The sequence below is a fragment of the Glandiceps talaboti genome, chromosome 4, assembly GCF_964340395.1.
Source record: "Glandiceps talaboti chromosome 4, keGlaTala1.1, whole genome shotgun sequence".
NCBI lineage: Eukaryota > Metazoa > Hemichordata > Enteropneusta > Spengelidae > Glandiceps > Glandiceps talaboti.
Window position 1 is genome coordinate 25,563,608 of NC_135552.1, and position 12,511 is coordinate 25,576,118.

A 12,511-nucleotide genomic window follows, 5' to 3' on the forward strand; every position below is an offset into this window, starting at 1 on the left:
GGTAGCTTAGGCACGAGACTGAAAGATGGTTTTCGCCAACGCAGGAAGCACTCTTATAGAAGGTGCGGTGGGACGGTGGAAGGAAACGAATACGTTCACGATGGTTTTATATTCTGCAACTTTTCTCCTCCTCATCTCGTATGTTATCAAGAAATTGATGGCTTACTTCGAAATAACGAAAAGCGACGTGGTAAGAAAAAAATGCATTCATAGGTAGAGAAATTATGAAATTTTAAAAATATTTATCCAGTATGTATAGCTTAGCTCGAGTCGATTAATTGACCCAAACAACGTCGAATGAATGATGACGTTATTTATTTGTTGCAAGTATCATTTTGTCATATCGTCATCAGAAAACAGTGCAAATATTAATATCATATTTGCACTGTTTTCTGATGATATGACAATATGATACTTGGAACAAATTTTCAGCTTTGTCTTCTGTATGTCATTTATCCTGATGTGTACAAACATACATTACCTACGACTAGTACGAGTACTAAAATTTTAACCAATACACACAACATAGTTTTGATAGTCTGAGTTATATAATAAATTTCGACTGCAGTAGTCAGTCATGTCAGTCTTGTTTACTCGTGATAGCTGGCGCTGTTTATGAATGTATGTTTATACAAAGTCAATACCACTTGTGCACAGTTTGTACTCTTGATTGTTGGAAATGTAATGTTTTACGCCATAGATTTGTTTTTTAACGTTTATATTTCATATTGATATTGATATTGATATTATTGAAATGCAAGTATCTGTACATGATGGTTTTAATATCAGGCAGAAATATCATCAGAACTTGATGAAATTTGTTTCTTCTGGATTTTAGTGGGCATGGATAATTTAGGTACATGTACTAACATGCAAGTAAAAACAACAATTCGAAATTTTGTAGAATTAAAATGTATAATCGACCAGACTTAGATATATATATAGTTTTCTTAACGGCATGCTTTAAATTCTTTCACTGGTTCAGTTGGTGATGACATGAAATGTTTAACATTTACATTTTATTTTTCGCCCCTTTTTTGACAGAAATATCCCCCATACATTGCATCAAATATTCCATTTCTAGGACAAGCTATTGCATTCAATAAAAGTCCAATAGACTTTCTAGAAAATGCATATCTAAAGGTAAGTGATATATAATGTTCAGAAACTCTGTGTTGACTTTATTGCATAAGCTAATCTTTGATTCATGTTGCTATCATTCCCTCCATTACCAACAGGAAAGAACAATAGTCTGACAGATCTAAGATAGCATTTTAAACTAACACAGCCACACCTTATGTAATTTACTATGAGTATTGATATGTTAGTGAAGACATGTTTTAGCTGTAGGACTGTTTTTTACTGAACCGACTTATTTCAAAAATCAGTAATGTGAACATTATGTGACAAGTACTCAGTGGACATTAATTGTGTAATAAGTGTTTACCAAATACAGCTGTAAAGATTTTGCGAGTTTAAAAAATGTTGACTTTACATCTTATTACATGTAATAAACTTACAAGTCTCTGGCTTTCTATAGTTCTCTGAGTTCAACATATAATACATTCACTGATAATTGTTGAAATACCAACAATACACCCTCTAGATCATATCAATAAGAGGTCTATTTTATGTATAAGTAATATAGTGATAAGTTGAAATCATGATTCAATGGAGTGTTCATCTTTGGGTACAACCCCAAAAACCAATTTGACAGAATATATTGCACCATACTATGTGTACAGCTATTGTGTTTACACACCGTTGATTCAATATTGTACAAGGTGTATGATATTATGAGTAAAGTCATAATATCCAACAAAACAGTGTCAAAAAGCATTCCAGTTACAGCTATAGTGCATCTTTAAAGTGATACTTCCATTTTATATTTTAGTGCAAAAAATTGTTTTGATGATTGTGTTGAAATAATATTTCATATTCAGAGTAAAGATGACTGAACTAGCTGCTAATAAAAAGTACTAGTTTCACATTCTAGTCCTATTATTAAACATGTATATGTATAATAGTCAAGTACAATTATTGTTATCATTGGAATACATTTTATTCACAAGACCATGCAGTGGCATGCATAGATATCAGTATTAATTCTGTAAGTTATAGTAGTAAGTTTATCTAGAAATTTAATACTCAGAATAAGTGCTGGAGAGTGTAATATACATTCTACTCTGTGTTCTAGGGAGTTAGGCTAGGGAAAGTATAAGAACCTAATATAAACCTGATCTGTTTCCTTGACCACTAGTTTTGGTTGACTATTTTTATTTCTGCTTTGATGTTGTATGTCTCCCTCTGGTGGCCAGGAAATATATATTGCAGAACTGTTCTTATTGTTGTTACAACAATAAATAAGAACTTTGCAATGATATTTCCACTATTACAATACAATGCAAATACATTATAGTATATATGCATGCACACTGATGCAAATAATTACTGACTCAACTTTGATAACATAAATGCACATAACTCACAGAGTGTTTCATATTTGTTCTAGTATGGTCCAGTGTTTAGCTTCACAATGGCTGGTAAAACATTCACATACCTGGTAGGACCCGAATCCAGTGCAATATTCTTTAATAGTAAGAATGATGATCTGAATGCTGAGGAGGTATATTCAAGATTAGTTACGCCAGTATTTGGCAAAGGTGTTGCATATGATGTCTCAAATTCAGTAAGTCAAAATATTTGTTTACACTAGTAATATTTTCACAGTCTATATCTCAACTTTGATGCAAATATTACTTGCAGTTTTACAGTTTATTCTTAGTATATTCCTTAGACATAATAAAAAGAACAAGTTTCTTGTACATGTACCCTTAAAGAGAAGGAGCACACAGTCAGCAATTCTTTTAATATGTTATGAAAGTAGAGTTTCTTTTACAGAGAATGACACAAATACAGGAATGCATACAGTGTCAGACATTGAAAATACTTTTTTTTTATGAAAGGTTTTCTTGGAACAAAAGAAGATGTTTAAGACTGGACTGAACATTGCAAGATTTAGGAATCATGTCTCCTTAATTGAAGAGGAAACAATAGAATACTTTGAACGATGGGGAGATAGTGGAGAGAAAAGTAAGTTATCGAGATATCTTACTAAAATTTTACTGGTGAAAATGATGGTGTGATTTAATGAGAATATCAATCATGAATCTTTATCATGTTGTTACATTTTGTAGTGTATTTACATTGAAAAACACACCAGATTTATTTGTAAGTCTTTGTGAGTTATAAAATATGTTGTGATGACTAGAAAGTAAACTAATAAGATGTGTTTTGTATAGTAATATATGGAGATTGTATTTCTAAAATGTGTTTTATATAGTAATATACAGAGATTGTATTTCTAGACTTATCCCACTAATAATTAGTAGATGATATTGAAAATTTGTATGTGTTCTTTGATTTGCATAGAAAAGCACAATGGTTTTATTTGTACAATACATAGAATTTGACAATATGTGTTTTGAAAGGTTAATTATTGCAGCAACACTTGATTGAAAGTCGAGAAACAAAGTTTGACTTTTCTCTACAACTATAAATGTAGGTAAAGACATTTGAAGAAATGAGTGATTTTTGTTTTATCTTCTTTTTTATCCCTGTTCAACAGACCTGTTTGTTGCCTTGTCAGAACTGATTATATTGACTGCCAGTAGGTGTTTACACGGTAAGAACATTATATGTATAATAGTGGGATGAGTATTTTTTTGGAACAAGTCACAGGAAGGGCAAAGAAAAGGTAGAGAGTAGTTCATACACATGAAAACTGGTGAAAGCCACACAAGTAGAAAAGTGAAGAAAGGTCTTATAGTACAATGTAGGGAGGTGGTTTTACTATGGTTTGTCTACAACAACATCACTCATAGTAAAATGTAACCCATAGACTTGGCTAGATTGTCAAGCCAGATAGTCTAGTCTCTGGGCTATGTATAAGGAGACAGATTTAAAAGAAAAAAAATTGCAGCTTTGATGAGACGAAGATTTTAAAGCCCTCAGTTAAATAATGTGCCCTTTCCTTGTGTACAACGCTATCATTTATCTATTTTTGTTCAAAATATCAATATCTAATAAGCTGTTATAAATCTTTGCCAGGGCTTTTGTATGCTGGAGTGAAAGCAAAAAATAAGCTACAGAACTGAGGTCAATAACCCTGTAATCAAATTGTAATTGTACACATTGTGACAACAGAGTCCTTAAATGATTCATTGTACTTTTTCTTCTTGTCAGTAAAAGAGAACAGTTTTTTCTGTATCAGTGAATTAGTATTTCTGAGTATGTGCTTTTCATTAATACATAATGTGTTTGTGTATGTAAAAGAAAAAAATGCATTGTATATCTTTACTGTATCATATGGAAAGCACTGTATAAATAACCAAACTGAATTGTGGCCCTGTCCTTGTTTTATGACAAGATAAAATAGATAAAATGTAAGCTGATTTGCAGTGGGTGTCTCTCTTGAATTTTTCAGGGAAGCGCCCTCATGTGGTAATTTTAGAAACACAAAATCCTGTAAAAGAATAGCTAGGAATTCAATACCAAGTTCTTGTATTTCATTTCATTTTGGTTATATTATCAGTAGAGCCATAATAAGGATTGTACATAGGACAATTTTTTTGCTCTAGAACCTATCTCATAGCTCTGCCAGACAGCTGTGTTTCAATCCTTTATTTCTGAATTGAACTTTAAAGGCCAGGGTTTCAGTCCCAGGTTCTCACATTTCTGCTATCTTATCAGTGGAGCCATAAAGATTATGTAGGACCATTCTTTTGTTGTAGACAGAATTGGACTTTAAAAGGCCAGAGTTTTAATTCCAGGTTCTCACATTTGTGTTATCTTATCAGTCGAGCCACTAGGATTATGTCGGACCATTCTTTTGTTGTAGACCAACTTTTTCTATAGCTCTGCCAGACAGCTGTGTTTCTCACCCAAATCTGATAAATATATACAATCCAATGTATTTTCTGTGGTTTTATGTCATCATACAATCACAGTATTCACAACCATTTTATGAAAAGCCACGATTCCATGCGTCAAATTATAATCATAAGTTGATAAGTGAAAGGTAAAAAGAGAAAGTACCTTATTCAGTGAAGTTCATATGCATTGTGTCTTTGCAGATATCATATTTTATCAGATGGAATGTTTAAATTGCATAGATAACAGAGCTTTCTTTCAAATGTGTTCCTGCACCCAGACATTAAAGTGAAAAATAAAAACCTTGACTTCAGAGTTAATGTAGGGTACAATTATGAGAGACAATATTGAGGATTAAGATACAAGTATTGCAAAGAAATTTGTTTTCAGTGTCACTTTTCAGTTTTTGACAATAATTGTTCTGATATTGAGGGTAATCTTTAATAAATGATGATGTATACATGCAATTATGATGTAACTTAAGAGTGGGTTGTATCTAACCACAGTGGTATCAGTGTAGGGCATCTATTAAGCTTCAAATTGTGTCAATATAGTGTCGAACCTGTCCTAATTTTAGATCTCAAATTAAACATTTTTCACCTTAGTCCTTACACTTTGTACTTTGCACTGTACTCCCACTAACCAGAGACAGTACATGTCATCATTTTATTGATAAACACAACATGCAATGATCATGCCATCATCATGTGGGTGAACTTCAGTCACTAGGTCAATTTTGGTTTGCTCTAGATATACAATCATTGTTTTCTGTGAGTACTTAGATGACACTGTGTATCTGTCTACAGTGTACTTTGACAATCATACCATTTCTGTATTGCATGCGTAACACGTACATACAGGTTAATGACATGACACAATATGTGGATCAAAGGGGAAAAATGCAACCTGCACAATATTTTAGCAATTATGATTTTAAAAAAAATGGGTCAAATTTGTAGTTTTCTTGAATATAACATTAACCTTACAAAATAAATTTTTGAAAAGAGCTTTCAATCACTTCAGCATTTTTATTTTTGTAATAAAATTTAACAATATCTCATTTAATTATCTTCCCTCTATAAAGAGATTTGAAGGGTCAATTTATATGGCTACAAATAATTGACTATAGCAAGCATAAAATGTTTTGTGTTTTTGTTATTTGTACATGATATGGTAATGGTAATTCATGTTCAACTTTAATACATTATGTATATTGTTGAAAGCAATAAAATAAATTTCCACTTGCCAATGAAAGAGTGAGTGAACTGTCATGTGTAGTTCTAAGAGTCAGTGGTATGGGTAAGAGTTCATTCACCTACACAGGCATTGGTCTTTGAAATAGTCTCCCACTCGCAGTGAAACAATCTCATACAAAAAATAGTTTTAAAAGCCATGTCAAATCTTTTCTATGGAACAAACCGAAGGATAAATAAAGAACATAATATTTTGTAACATTTTAGTCCTTTAATTGTGGGTGTAGTCAGTGTGTATTTTATAACTCTTTTGGCGCTTTGTCATGTTTTCTGTATACATTTAAAAAAATTTTGTATCATTGTTGCCACGGCATTTTGAATACCCCTATGAGGACCACATTGGAAATAAGTGTTTTAAAAATACTTTTATGTGTTACCCTCGGTGATTTTTATACTCTGTATTTTAATATGTACTTGTATAAATTTTTACCCTGATAAAACTCAAACTGAAAGTGAATGAACAAAAGTAAGTTGCCTCCTTTAAATTTTCTTTTTTTCCCTTCAAATTTACCAATAGCTGTTATATGCAACACATTTAAATCTAGCTGTTTATTTTACCAGGTAAAGAAGTTAGAGCAGTGTTGGATGAGAGAGTGGCACAACTATATGCTGATCTAGATGGGGGATTCTCTTACTTAGCATGGCTATTTCCAGGATGGATTCCCTTTCCTAGCTTCATCAAAAGAGACAAAGCACACAGAGAAATGAAAAGATTATTCTATGAAGTAAGTGTTCATATCTTTATCATCACTTAGACTAAAGTTGTACTTATCTGTAGTAAGTTAATAAGTTGTACTTATCTGCAACACATTAATTTATTAATGCATTGTTTTCCCTTCTCTACGTGAGATTTTATGACTCTAACATAATTTGCCAAGATTTTTTGTGCTACTAGAAAAATTTGCGAATTTAGAGTCTTCAGCTACTAATTTTTACTAATTGTCAGACTGGTACATTGTGTTCATATACAAAAAGGCAGTTTAGCCACTACTTATTTTAGCATCTTTGTTTTGCAATGAAATAAGCAAAAATAAATCTTTTAGCGAAAATTTCCAGGTTTACAATATTCAAATCTTTGATTTCTATCATAGTTTGCAAATAAGTTGTATCTGGCCACTTTAATTTGGCCACTTTCCTTCATTGTAATTGAAATTAGATTTCAGGTACATAGAGGCATTATTTCAGTTTATACACACATGAAAGAAAACTAAATTTTTGGCAACTACAAAAAATGAGAAATGAGAATCAGAATGAGAAAGTTTCTTTGAAAGTAGAGATTTGTTGATTGATGTATTAGATTGATGTTTATAGGTTCTATACGTTGTTTTACAATGCTGCCCTATACCAATATTTTGTCCTTGTTACAGGCTATTGCTAAACGTAGAGAATCTGGTGAACCTGAAGATGATATGTTACAAACTTTACTAGAATCGACGTATAAGTAAGTACATGTAATATAATTATTTCAAAACAATTTCAAGTATGGCAATGTGTGAATCTAAAACTGAAATTTAAAACATTACATGAAAGTATGTGATCTGCATTCTGAAATGATAGATGACAAGTATGATGAAAATTGTCATTTTTAAGTTTCAACACATCAATTCTGTTCTTTCTCTAGTTGCCCTGTATTTTATGAAGTGTTTAATTCAAATATATTTTTTTGATAGTCACTCAAGCCTCAGCAAGACAATGATGTACATTTGCTATATGTTTCTGAATATCTCTTAACATAGAGCATTTTATTTGCCATCCTAGGACTGGTCGTAAACTGTCTGATGATGAGATATCTGGAATGTTGATTGGTTTATTGATGGCAGGACAACACACATCATCTACAACTAGTGCATGGTTGGGTTTCTTTCTAGCCAAGTACAAAGATATTCAGGTGTGTAGGTGTGTAGAAAGTACTGACTGAATGCATGGTTGAGTTTCTTTCTAGTCAAGTACAAAGATATTCAGGTATGTAGGTGTGTAGAAAGTACTGACTGAATGTATGGTTGAGTTTCTTTCTAGCCAAGTACAAAGATATTCAGGTATGTAGGTGTGTGGAAAGTACAGGCTGAATGCATGGTTGAGTTTCTTTCTAGTCAAGTACAAAGATATTCACAGGTATGCAGATATGTAGAGAGAGTACTGACTGAATGTTTCACTTGTGTGAGGATGCTTACAGTTTTATTGACATTTATGGCAGATTGACATCATATCACCAGTACTTAGGTGGTGCAAGTATTACCTCAAATAGTGTTAGCTTTACAGTTTTATTCAAAAATGATATAATTTTATATTTATCTTACAAACTCTATACTGCTGCTGAAAATGAAACAGATATAAGATGTTTCTGCATTTCTTTCATAATTTTAAATGAAAAAAAATCAGCTGTTTATCAATCAGCTGTTATTTTATTTTATTTCAAAAGTCTTTATTAGAAATGTTAGTAATAAAAAAAATATTCTGTTATGTCGAAATTCATTTACACAGGAATATCATTTTGACTTCCACTTTATATTCTTTTTAATGATGATTAAGTTGAGAAGTTAGATATATCAGGAGACAGGCATAGATTAATGTACCTTGTACCTTGTTGTCTTCACTTCCAAAATTGGTCCACCAAGGACTATAAGTTATGACTGGAAGGTTCTGACGAGAGTGGTGGTGGGCGTTTAGATGTAAATGTAATATTTTAATGCCATCCATAATGTTCTTCATGATTAGGATCGTTGTTATGCTGAACAAAAAGAAATATGTGGAGAAGACCTTCCTCCTTTGGATTATGATGAGGTAGGTTTCTACATGTACATATTAGAATTATGAAATACAGACTACACCTTTCTGTAAAAACCAGACATTTGACTGAATTATATGAAAACTAAACATGGTTCAAAACTCAGCTGTTTGAAAAGACTTCCAGAAGTAAAGTAATGCGTACATGCGCTCAGCTGGCAGAGTCTTCAAATGTCTATTTAAAATTGATTTTAATTTTCACTTTATGGAGGTTTGAAAATTAAATCATCACAAATTTACATCTGAATGATTAATGGGAGTTATGTAAATAGTTTTACTGCCATAAATTGCTAGTGACATGGCACAATCTGAGTCTAAAGAGGTGATACATTAATACATAAAACCTCAATTATCTATCGCCAGGAGAATAGTTACATATGATGTTAATAAATGCCTTTGATGGCATCATTTTCTGCCATTGTTTGTACAGTTGATAGCATACTAGTAGTTTAATGATTACATATTTTTGCATTATAAGGAGGACATTACAGGCTCCTTTCCTTTTTTTCAGCAAAAATTACCCCTAAAAAATGTATAAATAAACACAGACAGCTAATGCTACTTGAAATGTTATGCACTGCCCTAGATAAATATTCTACAAGCCACATTCATTCAGCCAAGGGATAATAAAAGACTAAACTGATAAAGTGACCACAATGTAAATAACTTGAGTTCAACTTGAGATAAACTGTGATGAATGGCCACATAAAAGTACTTAGCCATGGTGTGCTTGAGATGTGCTCAGTGTTTTAGTATGAGTTGCACCCACTGACTGGTGTGTGTTTACTCATTCACTAATAATCAAACTTTTTGGCATGGTTTTACCTGGAGAGGGGGGGGGGGGGGAGGAGGTACCAGTGGCCAGCTCTGGTAGGGGTGTGTGGCCAGTGCTGGAAACCCCAGGCCCCATTTTAGGCCCACTTTGACCAAAATCAATACCCCATGTTAGACCATTTGTTGAGAGTAGTTATACCCATATAAATTGATCATCCGATAGCAACACAATAATAGCTCTGCATTCACTGTAAATGATTGAACCTGCTCTAGTTAAAGTTGGAGTGATTTAGTATTGTAACAATGCTTTAATGATGTAAAAATGAAATAAAATTATGTGTAACTAAGAAAAATAGGAACTTATGTGAATTGTAGAAATGCATTTGTTACTAGATTTTTCTGTTGGTGTGTCAAATATATAGAGAACACAGTAAAAAAGGTCTTGTTTGAGATTTGATTATGACTTTTTTATTGTCTGTAATCTTAGGGATCCTAGTCTATATTACCACATACTTTGTTCTCTCCACAGTTGAAAAAGATGGATCTCTTAGATCGCTGTCTTAAGGAGACTTTAAGAATAAGACCACCAATCATGACTATGATGAGAATGTGTAAGACACCCCAAGTAAGTTGTTAATATCACCAACTCAGCTGGCTAATACCAGCAATAAATGTTTGAAAGGCCATGGAGATCATTAATCTCCTATCAAAATAAAGTATTCTCAATTTACAAAGTTGTAATTAGGATAACACATAATTATTGTTTTAAAATTCTCATTTTAAAGTAGTGTTTTAAATTACAGTAAATTATCTAGATCAGTGTAATTTGATAGCACAGAAATCAAGTCACAAGTATTCAGTTTATTCATATTTGTGTGTCCTTTTATTTTTATGAATCTTATTAAACAGGGTGATAAAAACAGTAAAATGACACGGTACGATAATACTTTCTTCTTGGAAAGCCAAATCATACAGAAAAAAGCTTATTTGGTTGAAACAAAATATATGATTTATTACATTACTTCGTCAATAATACAAAAAGTGAATTGTTTTTCCCTTCTCCTTTGGTCAGGTTTTTTTCTGTACACGTAGTTCCTTTATGTGTGTTTTATATGTTTTGCCTTTTGTAATTAAAATTTTAAAAAAAGAAAAAAAAAAGTATGAGCTATTTCTTCTAAAGTGTCAGTGTACATATGTTTAAAGTGTAAATTATTCAACCATTCATGTCTTCATTCCTTAACTTACTATCATACATTTAAGTAACTTACTAATGGACCTTCATTCTTGTACTTGCAGACTTTCAACGGATGTACAATTCCACCTGGTCATCAGATATGTGTGTCACCCCCTGTCAATCAGAGAATTGAGGAAAAGTGGGGTCCAGAGTGTAGACACTTTAAACCTGACAGGTACTGTCATTACCCAGTAGTACTGTCAACATGACTTTCAATGACATCCATCATACATGTAGTCCACTGTGCATGTAGTTATGATAAATTTTCAAAACCTAGAAAGCATCTATCTACTTCCTATGAGTAGATGACAGAGGATTAGTAGTTCCACACGTCAGTTCATCACTATTTTTTGTAGGAAAGGCCAGGAACATTAATGTAATGTAAATTGGATGTTTTAATTTTAGACAGTCTATCAAAACTTGACATTTTTGTGTAATTGCAAGAAGGATGTCATTCCGTCAATGAGATTAGATAGACTGATGAGTCAGGAGAAAGATGCTCAATATCAGTTTCACTGTGACAAATATTTGCCATAGAACTGGGGTTACTTTTAGAAGCTGATTTGCCAACAGGGAATTTTGAAAAAGAAATGTGATTATTATAAAGCTTTCATAACAAAGAGATGAATTCAATTTAAATCATATGCATGTCACGATGTGTAGTTAGTTTCATAGCAATAGAATATTTTTCGTGCATTAAGTTTCTAGAAATACTTCTTTATAAAATAACTAATACAGGTTATTAGACAGAGTCAATTCACATAATGTAAACAAAATTATTGGCTTTGAAAATGTTAAACTGATAATCTTGTTTCTTAATCTTGGACTTTCAGGTTCTTAGATGAGTCTACATCAAACAGTGAGAAATTTACCTATATACCATTTGGAGCAGGTAGGTTTATGATGTTTTCATTGCCAAACAGGTCTGAATACACGAAATGTATCAACACAGAATCTTAGATAAACCTTGAAACAAATAATCAATATCGTAGGTTTTCACCTTTAGCATAGCATATTGAATTTTTGCCAAAAGATATGATGTCCAAAGTTGGATACAAGCTAATAAAATCATAGTTGCACATTATCATAAAAATTGCTGCTTCCTTATCTTGCCAATACATGGGTGTATGATAAAATCTATAGGTTCTGATCTTCATCATTGCATAACTCTCACACCCTTCTAAGGTTTTGCAAACAACCTAATGTATAGGATGTAAGATATTTGTATGTTACAATACACTTAATGAATACTGTGACATTTTGTATGTTTATTTCAGGTTGTCATCATTGTAAAATCATAAATAAATACACTTGATTACAACCAGTAATGCATACATTTCATTTGTTTATTTCAGGTCGTCATCGTTGTATAGGTGAAAACTTTGCCTATGTACAGATAAAAACAATCTGGTCAGTGTTACTACGGAAATATGAGTTTGATTTGGTTGATGGTCATTTCCCACCTGTAGACTTCACCACTATGATTCACACACCAACCAATCCTATCATTCGATACAGAAGACGAGACAATTAG

General features: G+C 32.2%; 1 protein-coding gene across 1 annotated transcript; it reads left to right on the forward strand.

Moving 5' to 3' along the window:
• Positions 1–25: 25 nt before the first annotated feature.
• LOC144433853 (lanosterol 14-alpha demethylase-like) lies at positions 26–12,511 on the forward strand. The gene is made up of 13 exons (XM_078122234.1): positions 26–190; positions 1,045–1,143; positions 2,513–2,689; positions 2,967–3,093; positions 3,629–3,685; positions 6,747–6,910; positions 7,553–7,626; positions 7,944–8,073; positions 8,901–8,966; positions 10,273–10,368; positions 11,040–11,152; positions 11,811–11,869; positions 12,333–12,511. Exons 1-13 carry the CDS (start codon positions 26–28, stop codon positions 12,509–12,511), a joined length of 1,506 nt encoding a protein of 501 aa, XP_077978360.1.